This window comes from Cheilinus undulatus, linkage group 19, assembly GCF_018320785.1.
Source record: "Cheilinus undulatus linkage group 19, ASM1832078v1, whole genome shotgun sequence".
NCBI lineage: Eukaryota > Metazoa > Chordata > Actinopteri > Labriformes > Labridae > Cheilinus > Cheilinus undulatus.
Window position 1 is genome coordinate 1557344 of NC_054883.1, and position 21122 is coordinate 1578465.

Here is a 21122-nt window from a genome sequence, read left to right on the forward strand (position 1 = left end):
TGCTGCCTGGGACTTTTCATTGGCCCGGTGAAAAATGACTGCTGTTTGCCCAAAGCCACCTTTAGCTCGTGGGCTTTCTCTGCCCACAGTGAGCTGCCTGGAAGGAAGCTAGCACTGAATGTTCTGTGGCAAGGGGTAAAGTGTCTCTCGACGTTGTGCCGCTTTGCTGCTGCTGCAGACGCTCCACAAATGAGACAAACACCCCTTTCTTTTATGGGTGTAAAGAAAAACTCTTCTTCTGACTCCTTGTGAAAAGGGAAAGTCTTTTCTGCTTTGCTGCCATTGTTTCGTTGAAAGTTAGCGTGCGCTGTGCCAGCAAACGGGTTTTAACTGTGAGAGAGGAGTGGCATCACCGCACGTCACCGTAAACTTTGATCCTTTGGCAGGTCAAAGTTCATTTAAAAATGCATTAACAGTTTTAAAATGCTACACGAGTGTTATCTATCATTGTTGATGTAGCTTTGATTTGTTGGCAATATATGTATAAATAATACAATTATTTTATGAGGTTTTTTTTTGTCAAGCTGGTGCTATTTTTAGAGCGTCCCCTGCGGGTGACTTATCGGCACCCTGCGGGCAACCAGGCACTCGCGGGCACCTCGTTGGCTACTTCTGCTATAGAGCATTTAACGTGCTAAAGATGAGACTGAGGTGAGAAACCCCCCAAAACAAACAACTGAAAGAGGCTGAGGTGAAAGCCTGGGAAAAGATTTACACAAGAAGAATGCTAAAGTTTAGTGATACCAGAGGCTCACAGGATTGATGCAGTTACTGCAAGAAAAGGATTTACAACTCAATATTAAGTCTTATTCACTTTTATCTGTTTTAAATCTCTCTGTCCCAATACTTTTGACTCACCTAAACATTTGGTGTTCTGTTGCAAATAAAGCTATCTCCGAAGTTGTGTATCAGATCCAGATGTAAATACCTGGAAATAAAAGCTGAAATGTTGATCTTCGGTCTATAACAAAAATGAAGGAAACCGTTCCCATATTTTTGGAGGGGAATGTAGTCAGAGTGTAAGTGTGTAGAAAGAATTATTAGCATTAAAAAAAGAGTTGTTCTGTAACTGTAAACCCAACAATCCAAGCAGACCATAAAGTTACATAGCTAAAACACAAACCAGAAATACCACAAGACAAGTTGAAAACAGGAAACATGCACCTGTGTTTCATACATCATTCATGTTTATTTGTGTAATTTAAATATTTCCTTATGGTCCTCATTTCAGTATTTACAGAGCAAACTTTTTCAGTGGATTATCCCTTTAACTCCAGGGCATTATTGTGAATCATTATTCATAATTATCTTTCATAGTGCAACTATCAGTGTACATGTGATCTAAGATTTTAATATTATAAAAACATTTTAGTTTAGCCTAACAACATGCACACGAGTGTCAATCAAAAGCATCAGAGGAACATATTTAAACAAGTCTATAAAGCTGTTCAAACACATCAAAAGTAAAGTGAAAGATCTGTAAGGCACTTAAGACATAAGAGGAAATGACAGAAAAACAAAAACCCAATCACATATGAACACATCAGCTCAGAGGAGAGACAGATTCAACAGTTGAAAAGGCATGTGTCTGTCTACAACAAATAAAGTAGTACAAACAAGTCCTAGCAAACACTAAGGGTCACCATTCATCCATAAAGTGCATCATATGACCTCTCCAGGCTCGCTTTGAGACAACTTTGACTGTAGTGCTAACACTCTTCAAAAATCCGTCGTCAAAGAGAGAGAAATTCAGCAAATGTAAAACATTTGTCTCTTAGGCCCCGTCTACACGCAGATGAAAATGATAAATACTCATTTCGTTTTATAACATTTTCTGTACAGATGGGATCATTTCAGAAAATATCCGCGTAAGCACCAAACCACAGGAAACGGCTGAAAACGCTGTAGTGCATATGTCAAGCCTATACGTGGCGCTGTAATGCTGCTACGGAAATGCACCAAAAGAGAGAAGAAGATCACAGAAAACTGACACAAACTTTTTTCTAGTTGCCCTTCTGGTTGTTCTCCACGTTGGATTTAAGAACATCTGGTGTGTGCGTTTCGCGGTGGAGGTAAAGGAGCGTCAGATTTTGCTGTAAAAGCCATAACAAGCTGAGTAGCTTCTGGAGCACAAACACAACCCTGTAATCCGCCATTGTGGTGTTGGCCAGACCGCACAGGCATCTTGAGAGGGCTACACTATGTGTGATGTAATTGTTTCAAGATAGGTGCGGTTGGCTGTCCACACGGAGACGAAATGGTAGTCATTTACGGATTTGTGCAGTCTGGGACCTGTTTTCAAAAAGTATTGTTGACAGTCACCCAAAACGCCATTTCCACGTGGATTAAAAGGCCGATTCGACAAAAAACTTTTGCGTATACTCCTGAATTTATCTCTGTGTGGACGGGGCCTTAGAGAGTTGTTTAGGTCTTGAAAATATGGCTTTAAAGGATGAAGTGGAGGCCTGTTAACAGTCTGATACAGAGCCAGCTCAACAGTCTGCTGCATCAATACCACAACAATAGCTCCCATTGTATTTACAGACTAATTAAAAACAAAGCGAGATGTCTCATTTCCCCTCTTTTTTTGAACATACCATCTCTCAGGTAGGTCCTGTTTTTCTGTCAATGAATGCCATCGTGAAGTATTACAAGGTTTCTTTATGCTTTCTATAAAGTTCACATATTTTACCCCTTTATGACAAGTTTATATTGGCCTCAGAGATCCCCAAAACATGCCTGTAAAGTTTGTTACTGAAAAAAAACACTCCAGTATCAGATTTTTGCATGCCTGAAAACCCCTCAGTTTTAGCCCCGCTCAGAACCAGCAGTCTGTGGCTTTAAATGTTACTGAGCCATCTGACCCCGCCCCTCACAGGAAATGGATGTGTCTCTCCTAATCCTCTTCGCAGCTGCCAGCTGGGAGAAGGATCAGGAGTTGGGGAGGGCCAACCAAACCTGGGGGTGGGGCTAACTCCCCACATGACATCATGGGGAGAAAATCTGAGAACGGCTTGATTCAGCAGAGAAACAGGCCGTTCTTGGCTGCAGTGCAATGCATTCCTTTGAGTTAAATTAGCCTGAGCATGGTAATCTTATTTGTTTGCAATTTTGCCAAACTTGACTTCAAAGAAGATCTGGGGGGGGGGGGGTCACAGTCTATGACAGCTTTGATCAGCTGTTTTTGTTACAGAAACTTTGTTATGACCATGCCCAACACACAAAAACAAACTCTTCACTCCTGAATCTGGCACATTTCCTTTTTAGTGAATGGAGTCTGGTGTATTTGTAGAGTGATGTGGCAGCCGTGTCTGTGTAAAAACCCTCGTTCTTTTTGACGAAAGGCTATCTCTCCGTATGGATACTTTCTGTGATGTTGTCAGACACTTCAAATAACCATCTGAGCTGCCAGAGGTAAAATAACTTTTAGTTGACACACCTTGATAGTGTTGCGTGTAAGCTGTAAAGCAGCCACTTACCACAAGTGGGCGCTTTAGCTCCAGTTAATGGGCCTGTTCTCCTTTCTCTCATATACAGGTTTCAATCAGAGCAGTGGGCGACACCCATAGGAGTAGAAAGACATAAACTGACGTATAACCTCTCGACCAGAGCAATGTTTAATTGTAACAGAGGTGTAAATGTTAACCTGCGAGAAGGAGCGACGGCAGGAAGTGTTGGCATTGCTAAAGCTAGCCAAACTCAGCCTACCTAATTTGACTTTGCTTCCTTGCACATTAATGTGATGAACTGTTTCTAATAATGGTGGTTCATAAGACAACTGCAACCATGCTCCTGTGAAGCTACGCTCAGGTGGGAAGCTAGCATGTTGTTATCCTGTTGTGCTCCAATAATCCAGGTTTTAGTTATGTGGAGGTTGAGATTCTGATAATGGTTTAAATATTACAGACTGACCACTACAAAAAAAAAAACAAAAGCACCATTTCAAGCCCTCTGACATGTTGCCTTCTCTGTGAATGTCACAAAGGTGAAATTAAGAGACAAGGTGATCCCCCACTGTGCTGTCTTTGGAGCTAGTAACAGAGGCGCTAATGGTGCAGTGGGTAAAATTGGGAACATCAGCAACATCTAACAGTCAATTGTGATGCTCATTTTTTCTGGTGGAAACTGTGGCAACCAGTGGAATAAAAAAGTGTATCTGTCATTTGGTTCATTCTGTAGTAGCATAGAAACATGCAAAATGCAAAAATCCAAGATGGCAGCATCCTTGGAGGGGACTCTCCCTAAGTGTGGATTAAAGGTTTATTCCGAGTTAATGAAAAGAATTACATTTTTGTATTCAGGTGATTCAACACTCATGGAGACAGATCTATTACAGAAACTATGTTTCATTCTTACCAAGCTATTTCTGCTGAAGGCTACCAGGCTAAATATTACACACTGTACCTTTAAATGGCAAAAATAATCAGCAGAGCCTGTGGGAGCACAGTGCTGTGTGTGTGTGTGTGTGTGTGGGTGTGTGTGTGTGTGTGTGTGCGCATGTCTGACTGAGTGTTTTTGTGGAGCTTCTGCCATATTGTGCTCTTTCATGCTCCTGCAAAGCTGAAGCACACTGTGGGCTGACACACAAGGACACCAGTATGAATCAATAAGAATGATTAGACGTAAAATGATGGTGTAATTATTAGTGTTAGCTTTACAATAGGTATCCTGGAACGTGATGTTTACAGTTTGGGGTACAGCTAAGTGATCTTTACCTCAACACCTAGAAAATAAGCAACAATTCCGTTTCTGTTTATTTTTTAAATTCTTTATAGGATTCATCTGACCACCGGTAGATGAGGCGCTCTAAACTGCTGCGGTTGAGTGACATGAAAATAGAAGTGGAGCTTTAAAATAGTGCTGCATAATAAAGATGAGGTGCAAATACAGTCAGAGGGTTTACCTCATGCTTAATAAATAAGTTAAAGATGGACATTATTATCTAAAATCAACAAAAAGCATTACCAAACATAATTAATAAGAAGGAAAAACCTGAATGCTAAAGTTAGCTGCAGTCTAATGGTAACCAATGGCCATTATCAAACATGTTTTAAACATAAAATATGGCCCGACTTTCTCTGGGTTTTCAGTATCCATGTCTTTGTACTCAGTAGTGTTATCAGTTACCAATAATAACAATAATAAACAGATTTTGTAATCTCAACATTTACATGACTAAAAACCTGAAATATAACAGGATGACATTAGAACAGTAATTTATCTTTGCAGTCTAAGCGTGACAGCACAGCAGCATGGCCACCTTTTATCTGGTATATAAAATAAGCTACACACAGCATGGTTTTGTTAGCGCAAGCTGTGGTAAATTAACTAAATTCTGATTGTTTTCTCAGTCCTTTCACTTCTGCAAACTAGCCGACTTGTAAGTTTAAATGTCCTTGAAATCAACAAGGAAATGAGTCACTAGAAATGTCACTAATTTAGATTCACAAAGTGTCAAAACAAGAAACATTTTAAAAGATTCTGAACTTCTCCGGACGGGAAAGTTCAGCCTTCCTGTGCTGAAGTACATAACAATATCTCTGCTTTACTGTTCAGCGTTTCATTTTCAATTGTCATTGATGTAGAGGCAGTGAGTGAACATTTCAAACCTTCATTATTAACCAAAATGACCTGCATCAGTCAGACTGGCCAGAAATGTAGATTTCTGTTGAATGACAAAACAGACTCTGATTAAACTGTACAATAAACACACAGCAGCAGGATTCATGTGAGTGTATATGAGGAATGGAAGTGTTTACTGTTAAAGTCCTCTAAAATAAGAACTTCACCATACATGGCACTATTAACAAGAAGAAATGTGAGGAAAAACTGTGACTGAAAGTGAAAAATTCCTCAACAGTTCCATGAAAGTACAAAGAAATGTCATGGAAGCACCTGCACCAGAAAGCCATCCATCCTCTGTAATACCCATCTGAATTCTTGTGTTTATGAGAGATTTCCAGACTTTTTTCTTTTCTCTACAGCCACATGGGGGAGCTTGTGTCTCTTCTTTCAGAAGACAACAACAAAATCCCACAACAAGATTCCTCAAGGCAACGCACGTTAGCACAAACCCATGAGATAAACGTTTAGACTCTCGAGATTGTCACTGATTTTTAAGTCATTAACCCACCTGCAGATGAGTGTCTTCAGGTATTTTTGGTCAGGAAGCCAAACTGGCTCTGTGACCACAAGATCACCACGATCCATTGAGGCGGCCACAATCAGAGGTTCAAAAGGAAACTGCATGAACCAAGGCATTCTGAACAGTTTGAGAAAATTCATTTTGAGGTTTCCAAAAGAGTAGTAGTGTCTTTTAAGACATAGTTATCTGTGGATTCTTCTGCAGATGCCAGAGGAAATATCCCACCAGCCAGCGTTTACAGGGAATTATGAGTGAAACTCCCTGCTGCAGGATAAATGTTCCCTTTTAACCACCAACATGCTGTTCTGAGTTCAAGGCTGCAGCAGATCCATAGCTGAAGGTGGGGGTGGGGGGTGGGGGTGGGGGTTGTGGTGATTAGGCCAAAAAGAGGGCAGGAAAAGCATATAAAGTTTTCAATATTAAGTTGAAAGAGGCGATGCAGAAGTTGTCCTTAGTGTTCCAGTTTGTGGTGGTAAAGCTGAGTGACCTGGATGACCGGAGGAGACGCACTGAGCAAGGGGCCGCACCAACAGGCAGAGGATCGTACCGGCTGGACCTCACATCTGCCACTACAGAGGGAGAGGAGACACTCAGCGTCTGATTCATCCAGCTTGTTAATTCAACACAACGTGAAGACTCAACATAGCAACATGAAGCCAGACACAGCGGCAGGATCCAGAAGAAGACAGGCACTCATACATCTGAAGCTGTTAGCCAACCTTGTGGAAGAAGACAGAAACTGTGCGACATGTTATTAAGTCACCACACCAGAAACACAGCAGGAAGTCAGGTTTACCTCCGAATGTCTCCCTTCTCTCACTGCATGGTAGAAAAAGTTTAACTACAGGATTAGAGTGTTTTTTTATGAATCAGAATTTGGTCATTTGAATGATTTATGGTAGTTCAATAAGAAGCGTCTCTCTCTCACTTTCAGCCCACCCTACAAGTCTAAATCTGAGCTGCGAGTGTCATGTTTGATTTCTCTACTTTTTTCTACAGTTTAGCTTTCAGATTATAAAACTATAGCTACTTATTCAGTGTTTTCACTTTTTCTCAGACATTAAAAGGAACTACAGTTTATTGCAACTAAGCTCAAGTCTCTTGGTTGCCACAAACCTTGAGTCAGGACCCCCAAGCGCGCGCGCACACACACACCCACACCCACACACACACACACACACCCACCCACACACACACAGAACCCAAAATTAAGCCTTCCAATGTCTAGTGTGTTCCAAGCCTAAGGCACATCTTTGGTGCCTAATGAAGAACTGCCTCACAAAAATACTTAATTCTAGCACGAAAGGCTTTGTTTCACATTTCGGCTGGTTTAGTTATTAGTTTGGTTTGTTTCAGAGAGGATGAGCAATCACTTCAGCTCCAGGTCAAAAGCTTGTTGAGCTTGAGTTTTTCAGTTTGCCATGCTGGTTTTGCTTTGTGTACAATGATGCCGCCAAGAGTAAAAGGGCATCGACTGACTAATGCAGGGTCTTTCTGACTGACAAAATAAAATGTTTACCATAAGATATAACATCCATAGGCCAGAGACATACTTGTTAACTTCTGCATCCCCATCATCTGTCTGAAGTGTAGGCTGTGCACGGTCTGAAAAAACTAATGTAGCACAGACGCGAGATGTAGTTTGCACACGATTGGTAAAGGCAGGAGAGCAGTAGAGAGCAGCTGAAAGTGTTAAATCAAGCCCACACTTGGACTTATCTTTATGATGTGTTGCTGTCTCTACACAGAGACACACACATCTGTTAAACAAGCTGCCAACGGAACAATGTCTGTTTTAGGAGTCTGTAACACCTGTTAGAATAATGAAAACATAATTGGTGATTTTCAGCTAAGTGCATCTGTGGCTGTTTGTATTACCTAAGTCTTCATTTAAATTCAGATCGAAGGAGTAAATTTTGATAACACAACAATAATAAAACACAGGCATTCCCAAGGACTCCTTGTATTTTCCTCAGCTACATCTACTAGTGCATCTCAAAAAATTAGAATATCATGAAAAAGTTCATTATTTTTTGTCACTCTTCTGAAAGTGAAACCCATATATTAAATAGAATCATTACGCACAGAGTGAAGTATTTCAAGCCTTTATTTCTTGAAATGTTGATGATTATGGCTTACAGATAAGAAAACTCAAAGTTCAGTGTCTCAAAAAATTAGAATATTACACAAGATCAATTAAAAAAAAGGACGTTTTCAACAGAAATGTCAGGCTTCTGAAAAGTATGTTCATTTCTATGCCTTCAATACTTGGTTGGGCCTCCTTTTGCATGAATTACTCCATCAATGCAGCGTGGCATGGAGGCAATCAGCCTGTGGCACTGCTCTGGTGTAATGGAAGCCCAGGTTGCTTTGATAGCAGCCTTCAGGTCATCTGCATTGTTGGGTCTGGTGTCTCTCATCTTCCTCTTGACAATACCGCATAGGTTCTCTATGGGGTTCAGGTCAGGTGAGTTTGCTGGCCAATCAAGCACAGTAACACCATGGTCATTGAAACAGCTTTTCTCTCTCTCTTTGGCAGTGTGGGCAGGTGCCAAGTCCTGCTGGAAAATGAAATCAACATCTCCATAAAGCTTGTCAGCAGAAGGAAGCATGAAGGTCTCTAAAATGTCCTGGTAGATGGCTGCGTTGACTGTGGACTTCAGAAAACACAGTGGACCAACACCAGCAGATGCCATGGCAGCCCAAATCATCACTGACTGTGGAAACTTCACACTGGACTTCACGCAACGTGGATTCTGTCCCTCTCCACTCTTCCTCCAGACTCTGGGACCTTGATTTCCAAATGACATGCAAAATTTACTTTCATCTGAAAAGAGGACTTTGGGCCACTGAGCAACAGTCCAGTTCTTTTTCTCCACAGCCCAGGTAAGACACTTCTGACATTGTCTCTGGTTCAGGAGTGGATTGACATTTGTAGCCCATGTCTAGGATCCGTCCATGCGTAGTGGCTCTTGATGCGCTGACTCCAGCCTCAGTCCACTCCTTGTGAAGCTCCCCCAAATTCTTGAATGGATTTTGCCTGACAAAATCCTCTCAAGGCTGCGGTTCTCCCTTATGCTGGTGCACCTTTACATACCTCACTTTTTCCCTCCACTCAACTTTCTATAAATCTGCTTGGATGCAGCACTCTGTAAACAACCAGCTTCTTTAGCAATGACCTTTGACCTTACCCTCCTTGTGGAGGGTGTCAATGACTGTCTTCTGGACATCTGTCAAGTCTGCAGTCCTCCCCATGATTGTGTAGCCTTCTGACCCAGACTGAGAGACCATTTATAGGCTCAGGAAACCTTTCTAGGTGTTTGGAGTTCATTAGCTGATTAGGGTGTGACACCATGACTTTGCAATATTGAACTTTTTTACAATGTTCTAATTTTCTGAGACACTAAATTTGGGGTTTTCTTATCTGTAAGTCATAATCATCAACATTTCGAGAAATAAAGGCTTGAAATACTTCACTCTGTGTGTAATGAGTCTATATTATATATGGTTTTCACTTTCAGAAAAGAGTGACAAAAAATATTGAATTTTTTCATGATATTCTAATTTTTTTGAGATGCACTCGTATAAACAAATTGTGCTGTACGTCTGTGTGTGGAGGAAAATGTTGAAGAAAACAATATGCAGATGTTTTATTCAGACCACCAGTCATCAGTCTGATTTGATATTAGTTTTGATTACTGATATTTTAACTGATATTTTATTTTGTTAGTTTGGAGCTCAGAATTATCACCATATTCAATTTCTACATGTTTGTTGTTTGCGCTGTTTAGTTGTACCTGGCCTGAGCTCTCTCGTGTGCCCTCTTGAGTAGAGGAATATTTACAAAAGTGATCATGATGCAACCGCAAGGTAAAACAGCAAGTTTATCTCTAGCCATACAGTATGAACTTATTGTGCACAGTACTGGGATTTTTAGTGTTATAAGAATTACCTGGCATCAACACCTGCATGATTAAGTGCTTCTTATTTTGTCTATCTTGATCATGTTGTTACCAAACTGGCCAGTTTAAGGAGTAAACCTTCCCTGTTTGTCCATGCAGGAGGTGAATGGGAGAGGAAGAATACCTGGAACCCTGAAATGCCACCCCGGCGTTGCATCACCTCATGAAGGAGAGGCTCTCACAACAGCTGTTAGTCACATGATACAGGGAGGCACAGTCAGCACACAACGGTGGAGAACAGGGTAAAAACAACATGGCTGGAGACACACCATTTTCAGAGAGTAGAAACGGCACAGCAAAATCCTCAGTGTTAATTAGTGTTAAACTCAACACTTTTTCCAGGTTTATGTAACTCTCATCAGTTCTAAGTTACAATAACACAATATTTTCACTCTTGTACAGTGTTGATTTTTAACACTGTCTAAACAAGTCGGCTGTATGGGGATGGACCAAAGTATCGAATGTTTGCAACCATGGAAAACATAAAAACCAACAATAATCCACAAGAATTAAACGCTCCAGTTTTTGCTGTGAATATTCTGCTTGAGTGTTTATGATCATTTTAGTTGTAGTTATGAAACACTGTTCTTGTATGTCACAAAAGAACTTAAAGCCTTAAAGTCGATACAATGCATTCAAAAATATTCTGACTTCCTTCACTTTTTTCAGTTTTGATGCTACCCCCGTACAGTGAGAGCACATGAAGACACTAGCTAATGAGACACATTTGGTTTTTTGAACCAGGCTGTAAACCTGTTTATTTCTAGGGTAAAACAGTTTTCTAACAGGCATTTAGACGAGTCTTCCAGTGTTCCTGCAGCCAGTCTCAAGTGGACACTCATGGTGTTGCAATTTTTGCATTTCCTCATTGGCTTCATTTTTCGGGACCGGAGGGTGCCACTTGGTTTTCATAAAGGATACCTCTGTACTTTGCTCCATTTAGCTTTCCCTTAACCCTGACTGGTCTCTCAATCCCTGCTGCTGAAACACACCCCCACAGCATGATGCTGCCACCACCATGCTTCACTGCTGGGATGGTATTGGGCTGGTGATGAGCGGTGTCTGGTTTCCTCTAGAGCTGGGGCAAATCGTCGACATAATCGACGTCATCGATGATGTAAATACGTCAACTCACGTCATGTGCTTCAAGTCGTTCCGAGGAAAAAGATGGCGGCGCCCCGTCAGAGAGTTAGCTGTTGAGAGTTATCTCTGCTGAAGACGAGCTTGTTGAGGGGAGAATCTTCCCTAACTATTTTCTAAAGTTTGGGAATAATTGAAATGTAATCCTGAAAACATGGCGCTCTGCAAGCTTTACAGAGCTGAAACGCAGTATCTCAGTAGCACTGCCGCTACATTTGAGCCCCTCAAGAGAAAGAATCCAAGGGAGAGTACACAAGACCGCAGCGGGAGCAAAACGGCACAGTAGGTAGTTTTTACTTTTTATTCCTGTATGACATAATGTATTTAAACATTTCTAATCAAGATGTGTTTCTTTCCTGGTAATTATTTGATATATCCCCTCTATCACTTCTGCATGCTACACTAACGTAACACCCCGTTGTCTTTTCACACTGTTGCCATTTTATATTCGCTGTTAACTCTTTAAGACGTGTTTAAGAAGCTAAGTGTCTCTTAATGTCATCATTTCAGTCGTTGAGTGCTGTTACAATCAGTAAAATTGTTTTCTTCACTTCAAATTGATGTACAAATACAACCCACATGATGAAAAAAGTCTGCAAAAAACATGTAAAAAAATTAAGTCATTTTTAAGGTAAAAATAATCACACTGATATCTGATTAGAATTCTTTGTTATTTATCTTAAAGGAAAGGGAAGGTTATAAAGTTCATCCAGAAAGTATTCACAACGCTTCACTTTTCCACATTTTGTTATGTTACAGCCTCATTCCAAAGTGGAATAAATTCATTTTTTCCTCAAAATTCTACACACAACACCCCATAATGACAATGTGAGAAAAGTTTTTTGAAATTTTTGGTAATTTATCAAAAATAAAAAACTAAGACATCACATGAACGTAAGTATTCACAGCCTTTGCCACGAAACTCAAGATTAAGCTCAGGTTCTTCCTGGTTCCACTGATCATCCTTGAGATGTTCCTAAAGCTTAACTGGAGTCCACCTGTGGTAAATTCAGTTGATTGGACATGATTTGGAAAGGCACACACCTGTCTATATAAGGTCCCACAGGTGAGAGTGCATGTCAGAGCACAAACCAAGAATGAAGTCAAAAGAACTGTCTGTAGACCTCTGAGACAGGATTGTCTCCAGGCACAAATCTGGGGAAGGGTACAGAAAAATTTCTGCTGCTTTGAGGTTCCCAGTGAGCACAGTGGCCTCCATCATCTGTAAATGGAAGAAGTTCAGAACCACCAGGACTCTTCCAAGAGCTGGCCGCCCGTCTAAACTGGGCCATTGGGGGAGAAGGGCCTTAGTCAGGGAGGTGACCAAGAACCCGATGGTCACTCTGTCAGAGCTCCAGTGGTCCTCTGTGGAGAGAGGAGAACCTTCCAGAAGGTCAACCATCTCTGCAGAAATCCACCAATCAGGCCTGTATAGTAGAGTGGCCAGATGGAAGCCACTCCTTAGTATAAGGCACATGGCAGCCTGCCTGGAGTTTGCCAAAAGGCACCTGAAGGACTCTCAGACCATGAGAAACAAAATTCTCTGGTCTGATGAGACAAACATTGAACTCTTTGGCGTGAATGCCAGGCGTTATGTTTGGAGGAAACCAGGCAGCGCTCATCACCTAGCCAATACCATCCCTACAGTGAAGCATGGTGGTGGCAGCATCATGCTGTGGGGATGTTTTTCAGCAGCAGGAGCTGGGAGACTAGTCAGGATTGAGGGAAAGATGAATGCAGCAATGTACAGAGACATCCTGGATGAAAACCTGCTCCAGGGCGCTTTTGACCTCAGACTGCAGTGACGGTTCATCTTTCAGCAGGACAGCGACCCTAAGCACACAGCCAAGATATCAAAGGAGTGTCTTCAGGACAACTCTATGAATGTCCTTGAGTGGCCCAGCCAGAGCCCAGACTTGAATCTGATCGAACATCTCTGGAGAGATCTGAAAATGGCTGTGCACCGACGCTCCCATCCTGATGGAGCTTAAAAGGTGCTGCAAAGAGGAATGGGCAAAACTGTCCAAAGATAGGTGTGCCAAGCTTGTGGTATCATACACAAAAAGACTTGAGGCTGTAATTGCTGCCAAAGGTGCATCAACAAAGTATTGAGCAAAGGCTGTGAATACTTTCGTACATGTGATATTTTAGTTTTTTATTCTTGATTAATAGCAAAAATTTCAAAAAACTTTTTTCTCATTGTCATTATGGGGTGTTGTGTGTAGAATTTTGAGGAAAAAAAATGAATTTATTCCACTTTGGAATGAGGCTGTAACATAACAAAATGTGGAAAAAGTGAAGTGTTGTGGATTCTTTCCAGATGAACTATATATACTATCTAAGTTAAATATAGGCTACATATACATTATGTCTTTATTTCTAGGATTATTTGTACATATATGTCTAGCAGTTGTGATAAAGGGATGATGCTTATTTAAAAATCATGACTGTTAAATTTATTTCCACATGCTTTTTGTGTGGTTTCTTTCAGGCCAGGAAACAGCCCCTTGGAGTTTTTTTCTCTTTGTGGGAGACCAAATCTTACATGCCTCAGATGCCTGCTGAGCTGTCCACACATTTAGTATTTTGCAAACGTCATGCAAATTTGTGTTAAGGAAAAGAATTAAAAAAAATCTAAATATAAGCGACAAGCTTTTGGAAGTTATTTGTAAAGTGTTTAGCCACATTAATAACATGCCCAGACTGGCAGAGGGTTACAGAGATAGTTGTCTTTCTGGATCTCTCAGCTCTGAAACCTTCTATAAAGAGGTGTTTGCTTTACTAAACTATGTCCAATCAATTTAATTTGGATTATGAGAGAAAAAATGAATTTAAACCACTGTAGCATCAGGCTGCAACATAACAAAACTGAAAAAACATAAAGGGGGTCAGAATAGTTTTTGAATGCGATGTATGCTGTTTAGTTTAAACTCTTATTAACTGAATGAGTAGATTTTCTGCAGAGTAAAGCCAATTGTCAAAAGTAGTCATTGTAAAAATTAGAAAATAAAAATGGCATCAGGCATGTGCACCAGAAAACTAATTTATTGTCTACTTTGATTCCCTTGATGATTTTAATCCATTTCTAAAACTAGGAGATCGTACCATTAGCTATTTGACAGTGTATTACATGTCATCACTTTGTGCTGTTTGCTGTAGGTCAGCTGTCTGCCCCAGGTCTGTCTAAAGAAAAGAACTGGTTGTCATAGTAAGATCACCCCTTTAAATAAAGGTTAGGTAATTCAATTTATTACATGTAACGAAATATCTAAATAATTTGTTTAGAATTTGTTTAGAACTTGAGGAGGCAGGTAGATGTAAGCTGTAATATGTTAAATGGCACATATACAGTTCACAATAGTGCTTAAAAAATAAATTCTCAGGTTTAGAAGACACAATGGACTTTACATTCTGCAGAGAAAATATTGGTGTGCATCCATCAAGTGTTCAGGTCCAGTTGAGGTCCAGATTAGTTCAAACCAGTAGGCCATCATTTTTGTTTCCAATGTCAAAAGTTAAAAGAGGTACCAAAATAGCCAATCCATACGGTCCTACTTTTTTGGCACCCTTTAGCCAGGGAACCAAGTGTACTTGTCAAACCCTAATTCTTGCTGAACTTTGCAAGGCTTTTATGAGCAAACCAGAATTTCAGACTAATTTGAAATTTCTCTGAATTTCTCACAGCTTTCTGGGAGGAGCTGGTCTCTTTCTGTACACTGGCACATTAAGGTAAGACTGTTACATGCAGTATGATGTGTAACATGAAAATCAGGTTTAAAACAGTGTCAATTTCTCCATTCTTGATTTAAGAGGACACTGGGTTTGAACACTTTTTTGAATTAGCTGAGCCAAAAATGAACCGTCTCCAACCTCATTAAACATCCTCAAAACATCAAACAGACAGGTTATTTCAGTCTTAATTCAGTGCCGACATTCTACATGTACATCCATGAGGTTATGGGAGTACTGAAATGATAATTTACTCTATACAGAGCATGTGAGCACTGTACCAAGACTGGCTTAAAAACTGTAAAATCACTGCTAAAAAAAGAAACATCACATAAATACAGTAATGCTGTTAACAGAGGGATGCAGATTACTGAGAAGTAGAAGAAGATGAAGGTCAGACAGTTTAGCTCATTAAAGTACCTCATACGCTCTTTGTCAGATTGGTGCAGCCCTGTAGTGGAAGATAAAAGGGTGAGAAAATACAGCAAAAGTAGATATTTTATCAAGCAGATAGCAGTTTCTCTGAAATAGTTAATACATCTCTAAATCCATCAAATCTTTACAGATAAAAAATGCCAAACTAAAATCACAAATCAGAAATGCTACAGGTTTCATCCATGCTCTTCCATAAACTGTATAAGAGAACATAAGAACGTTTTAGGTGGATATGGTGAGCTGGATTGAAAAAAAAAATCTGTCAAGGATACAGCCGACATTTAAGGGCTGTATCCTCCAAGTCATCCATGTAAATGAACAAATGTACATTAACTAAAATGTACATTCTGCAGGTAAAACAGCTGTTAAGGCTTCTTCAGAAGAGAGAAAAAAAAAGACTGCTTACAGCTGTAATATGATTCAGGGCAACATTAGTTTAAAAAGTCTATAACTCTTTCCTGGGTGTGGATCAGTGATGAGAAATGATAAAGTTTATTAAAAACCACACCTGCTACATCATGCAGCAGGACCATACAAGTCAAACCTGTTGGTTTTTTGAAAACATTTAATCTTTTCCATCTGTTATTTTATAAAAGCTTCAAACATTTCTTCACATTCCCAGATTCTATGATGATTAGGGGTGTAAATCACCAGTTTCATCCCGATACGATATGATTTCGGTATTTTGGACAATGATACGATTTTTTCCGATATCACAAAATCTGCCACGATATGATTTCTATTCGATTCGATATGGGGCCCAGGATCGATATCAGGCCATTTTGTGCAAAAATTTCACACAGTTACAGAAAAAAACAGTTTCTGAAATTAAATAATTGACAGGTCTCTGTGTTTAATAAAAATATGTCTTTAACAAAAACAACCTGACCTGATTACCTTTGAATTAGGAACACAACTATTCACATTTGTGTTAAAACATATTAATTTAAAACAGCAAACATTTTCAGTACCAAACAATTTATTTCCTCACATCCCCAGATCCCTCTAAAGCACCAACAGCTATGGACTTTTTCTGCAACCCTTTATAATAATGATCAAAATGTTTGGCCTGTGCTCCCATTTTAGATTTTTTTCTACAACTTATTTACACACATGTGGACTTCAACAGATATTTCTGCTCTATATCAGCCCTTCATACTTTACTCAGGGGCCTGTTAATGTGGCAGATAAGCTCATTTAGTTTATTCACCTTACGAGATTTAAATGAGATAAAATATGGGGCATATAATGTTATATAATGATTCTTTATCATTTCTTATTCATTGTAGGGCTGCAACGATTCGTCGACATAATCGTTTGTGTTGACTATAAAAATTTGTCGATGCGGGAATTCAAGTGTCGAGGCGTCGTATTATTGTTTTTTATATTGGTAAAATCTAGTACCAGCCGGTAAGGACTCATCTGTACTTGCAGTTCACTACAGGAAGTGGCGGGGGCAGTATCGCTCCTACTGTTTACATTATTCACAGAAACTAAGAAGAAGTTAAGCATGGCGGAAAGCACGGAGAACGCACCAAAAAGCCGACCAGAGCTTCTAATGTTTGCGAACATTTTACAGAAAACAAAGTGGCGAAACAAGTCAACTGCAAACTGTGTCAAGTCAAACTCTCGTACCATGGCAGCACTCCGGCAATGCACGAACACCTGAAACGTAAACACACTGTAGCTTCCGCGTCTTCAAATACCGCGAGTGGGCAAGTTTGAAAGTTGCGTGAATATCTTTTAGATCTTTTGCATTTAGTTACTGAGCCCTTTGTGCTTCAGGCACGAGGATTAATTCCAGTAGCCTACTTATAACGTTGGTGCCGTACGTTAATCAGTCGGAAAACCATCTTTGATATTTGTTAGGGTAACAGCTTTTTCAGCAACGCTATTTAGTGTGCAATTTACTTTAGTTATCAGTTCAATACTTTTCTATTAGAGGAAAAACAAACCTTGACGATGTAGCAACTTGACATGTCATGTCAATTTGCTAAACCATTAAGTTTTCACAGGTGTGCATGCATAAGAAGGCAGGTAAAACGGAAATCCAAAATAGCATGCCAAATGGCCACGATTAGTCGACCAATCGCAAAAATAATCGCCAGATTAGTCAACATAAAAAATAATAATTTGTGGCAGCCCTAATTTATTGCAACCTTGGTTTTAATAAATGGAAAGGTTCGACAGAATACTAGAGCAAAATTTGATTATAAAAGATGTTCCTGTGATGTGCAGCTTTATAACAAGAGCGAGGGGGTGGGGGGTATACAGAGAACAGCTGTCCTGCTTGAACCACGTTAAGTTTGGGCAGCTTTTATTTTCATTATAAATGTATCGTGAGACGGCGATGTAAGATAAGTGTATCAGAAGAGATGCAGCAGCGGACTTTTCCTCTGTGTATCTGCGGTCTGCTGCAGACAGCACTCGTTCCCTCAACCATAACGGGTGGAGTGTTTTTATCCGTGAACGATCTCATACGGCGGTTACATACAGATAAAGGCGTAGATGTTGTAGGCAAACTAAGGGGAGAGCCCCGTCTGTCTGAAATATATCCACACAGCAGAGAGATGAGAGGAAATCCTCTTTCCCTCCGCCACGAAACTTTAAGCCACAGCTGCTACTTAGTTAGCTTGTAGCGAACTTGTTGTGGACGCTGCCCGGGGCGGAAACTGTCAACGGGCGTGCGGGAGGAATTTCAAAATAAAAGCGTGGCTTGAAGCATCCATTTAGATCGATGTTTTGACTTTCCATCGATCTGATTGGATTGTCAATCAACCAATCAATATATAGATATATATCGATCATTTTTTACACCCCTAATGATGATGGTTTCTTATTATCATTTCTCAGATTAACTGGGAGGACAGGAGGAAAGAGGGAGGAAAAGAGGAATGTGTGCCATAGAGGAAAAAGAAAAACTTCATCTGAACCCCTGCCATGATGTAATTTGGTCAAGTGTGAAATACTGCAACTATAATTAATGTTCCCCACACCTGTAAGTGCCATTCTTTTTCGACTCGAGATTTTAGCAAAAATCATAGCTGAAACACCTGCAGAAGTGCAGGCTGTGCTTGCTTGTGGTTTTGAAATACAGTTGCAAGAAAAAGTATGTGAACCCTTTGGGATTTTCCGAGGCTAATGACTTCTCCAAGAGCTAATTGGAGCCAGGAGTCAGCCAACCTGGAGTCCAATTAATGTGTTCTGCAACTACAGGAAACGTTTGGTTGAGGTTATTGCTGCCAAAGGAGGGCCAACCAGTTATTAGCCTAGGGGTTCACATACTTTTTCCACCCTGCACTGTGAATGTTTACGTTTTGTTCAATAAAAACATAAGAACAGTCATTTTTTGTGCGGTATTAGTTTAAGCAGACTGTGTTAGTCTATTGCTGTGACTTAGATGAAGATCAGAACACATTTTATGACCAATTTATGCAGAAATCCAAGAAATCCCAAAGGGTTCACATACTTTTTTTCTTGCAACTGTACCTAGCGGTAGAACCACATACCCTGGTAAAATTGGGGAAAGTTTGAATAGTGTTGAAAAAGGGATACTGCCCAATCCTAGTCCTGAATATAGATTAAAGAAAGAGAAAATGAGGCAACCGATTGGAGCATCACGCTGCAAAACAAAACTGAAAAAGTATAGGGGGTCTGAATACTTTCTGAATGCACTGTAGATCTCCACATCCTCTCAGAATTATTCCTTTTTCACAGTTCACAGAATTCAAGAAATTGGTTGCAGTTCATTTAGTTCTATAAAATAATTCAAAGACTACTTTCATCTTATTCTGATTTTATTTTTTTAGGCCTAAAGTGTCCACTTTGTGAATTCTTGACCAGCTTATTCAGGCCATTTTATACTCTCCAGGCTTGGGTGGCTGAGGAAAGGGTTGGGTGGTCAAACATACATACTTAATTAGAAAGGTCTCAACCATTCATGCCATTAAAGCACATTTGTTTGAACTTTACAAAAGATGAAAGTAGATATGATTATTGAAAATATGTTGTGGAAAGTGTAAATACATATTATTCACTCTTATATGCTCACAAGCTTACAGCCACTTCTGCAGGAGTCCACAAGTGCATTAGGGGCCTCCAAAATTTTAAATGTCAAAAAAAACAAACACTTTTAGCTTGTGAAACAGACAGGCTGATCTAGACTGTAATTTCCTAGGCCTGAATATCACAAAGGACATATCAGTCAGTGAGCTTGTCTCAAAGAATAAAACTAAGGACGTTTTGTCTCTAATTGGATTTTGTTTTAGTTCATTTTGTAAGCACACTATACAATTTGTGAGGAATTTTAAAGCATTTTAATTTACTTTAAGTAAAATAATTTTCACATTTTATTCCTAGTTATTTTTTTAGATTTAGTTTTAACTTAAATAACATTACAATCAACACATTCAAAAACCTACCAATTTACACCTCTTGATCCCCTGTGGGACATAAGGCTTCACTGAGCTTTCTACATTCTAGCATTCATACAGTATTCTACTTGCTGCTGTGTGGATAATATCGCTTGCATATGTGGTTCAAAGAAGGGTTTTAATTTTTGCAAACCTTGCTGCAAGCAAAAAGAAAACATGATTTCAAAATTCATCCATACTGTGTGGCTGTTTGTCTTTTCTCCCTTAGACATGCAGAGTTAGGCCGGAAGAAAAAAGTCATACTAACAACTTCTCAAGTCAAAAACTTGTTTTTTTGTTTTGCCTTAATGTCCTTCTACTGCTTCTACTTCATGTACTCGTACACTGTACTGACCTCCATCTGTTAATATGATGATGATGTGTGTTGTGTGTTTTGTACCCGTTGTTCTCGGCCATGTCCTGATCCGCTTCTGCAGCTGATGATTCTACTTCTACGTCTGCGCTGCTCTCACTGCCCTGAGCCGACAGTCCACACAGAGACCCTGGACTCGCACACTCACCACTGGAGACAAACACACAAGTTTACATTCAGTATACACTCAGTTGTAATTTGTATGTTTATACTTGTGTACGGACTTGATTTGCTTCTCCAGCAGCAGAATGGCCTGCTCCTTCTCCTCCAGCCGTCTCTTCAGGGAGCTGATCTCTTTCTGTTTCTCCAGCAGCTCCTTCTGGAGGCGATAGTTGCTCTCCTCCAGGGTCTCACAGAACGCCTGTGGGTATGCAGCAGCAGAGGAACGCAGGAATTAAAATGTATATCATTTTTTACAGTGGAGACAAAGGGAGGAGGGAAAACTGGCAAGGAGTTACAAAGGCCACCAGATACGCTTTATATTTTGGTAACTGCAGGTCAAAGGTAGGAACACAGAAGCAAGCTGTTAGACAGTGGGTCTGACTGGGACATCTACGTATGCTGTTAAAAATGTATGTAGGGAAGGGTGGGGCCACGGCATGGGACATGTTGCTGGAGCCCGGTGGCACCTGTCACAGGTGGGATGAGAATTTCCATAAATCTTGGCCTTTAGTAAGGTGTGTGAGCTGAATAATTTCACTTTGGATTAGGCCATGCTCTGAGCATAAAAGGAGTGAACTTGACGTATGGTTACTTCCCACTGGTCATCTGTAGTCCATACACAAGTGCATATTTTCTAGACAACTACCCAGCAATGCCAACATATTCCCGATATACAAGTCTCTAAATGACCTGACACTCAAAATTAGACCAAAAGAGAAAGCCCTTGTTTATGAAAAAGGGGTGACACAGGATTAGCAGCAGTT

The 21122-nt window shown here is 40.2% G+C and overlaps 1 protein-coding gene across 3 annotated transcripts in view; it reads right to left on the minus strand.

The window, feature by feature from the left end:
* Window positions 1–1192: 1192 nt before the first annotated feature.
* Window positions 1193–21122, minus strand: part of LOC121527129 (sorting nexin-16-like) — a 53129-nt gene continuing 33199 nt past the window's right edge. For 2 of the 3 annotated variants that reach the window (XM_041813863.1, XM_041813862.1), the window contains exons 6-8: window positions 20421–20557; window positions 20224–20346; window positions 1193–6714 (exon numbers count right to left, since the gene is read on the minus strand). In XM_041813863.1, the coding sequence (XP_041669797.1) occupies window positions 6597–6714; window positions 20224–20346; window positions 20421–20557 (378 nt within the window). In that variant the 3' untranslated portion in view covers window positions 1193–6596. Of the gene's footprint in view, window positions 6715–15396; window positions 15428–20223; window positions 20347–20420; window positions 20558–21122 lie in introns of all 3 variants that reach the window. The other variant, XM_041813864.1, reaches the window with a different exon arrangement.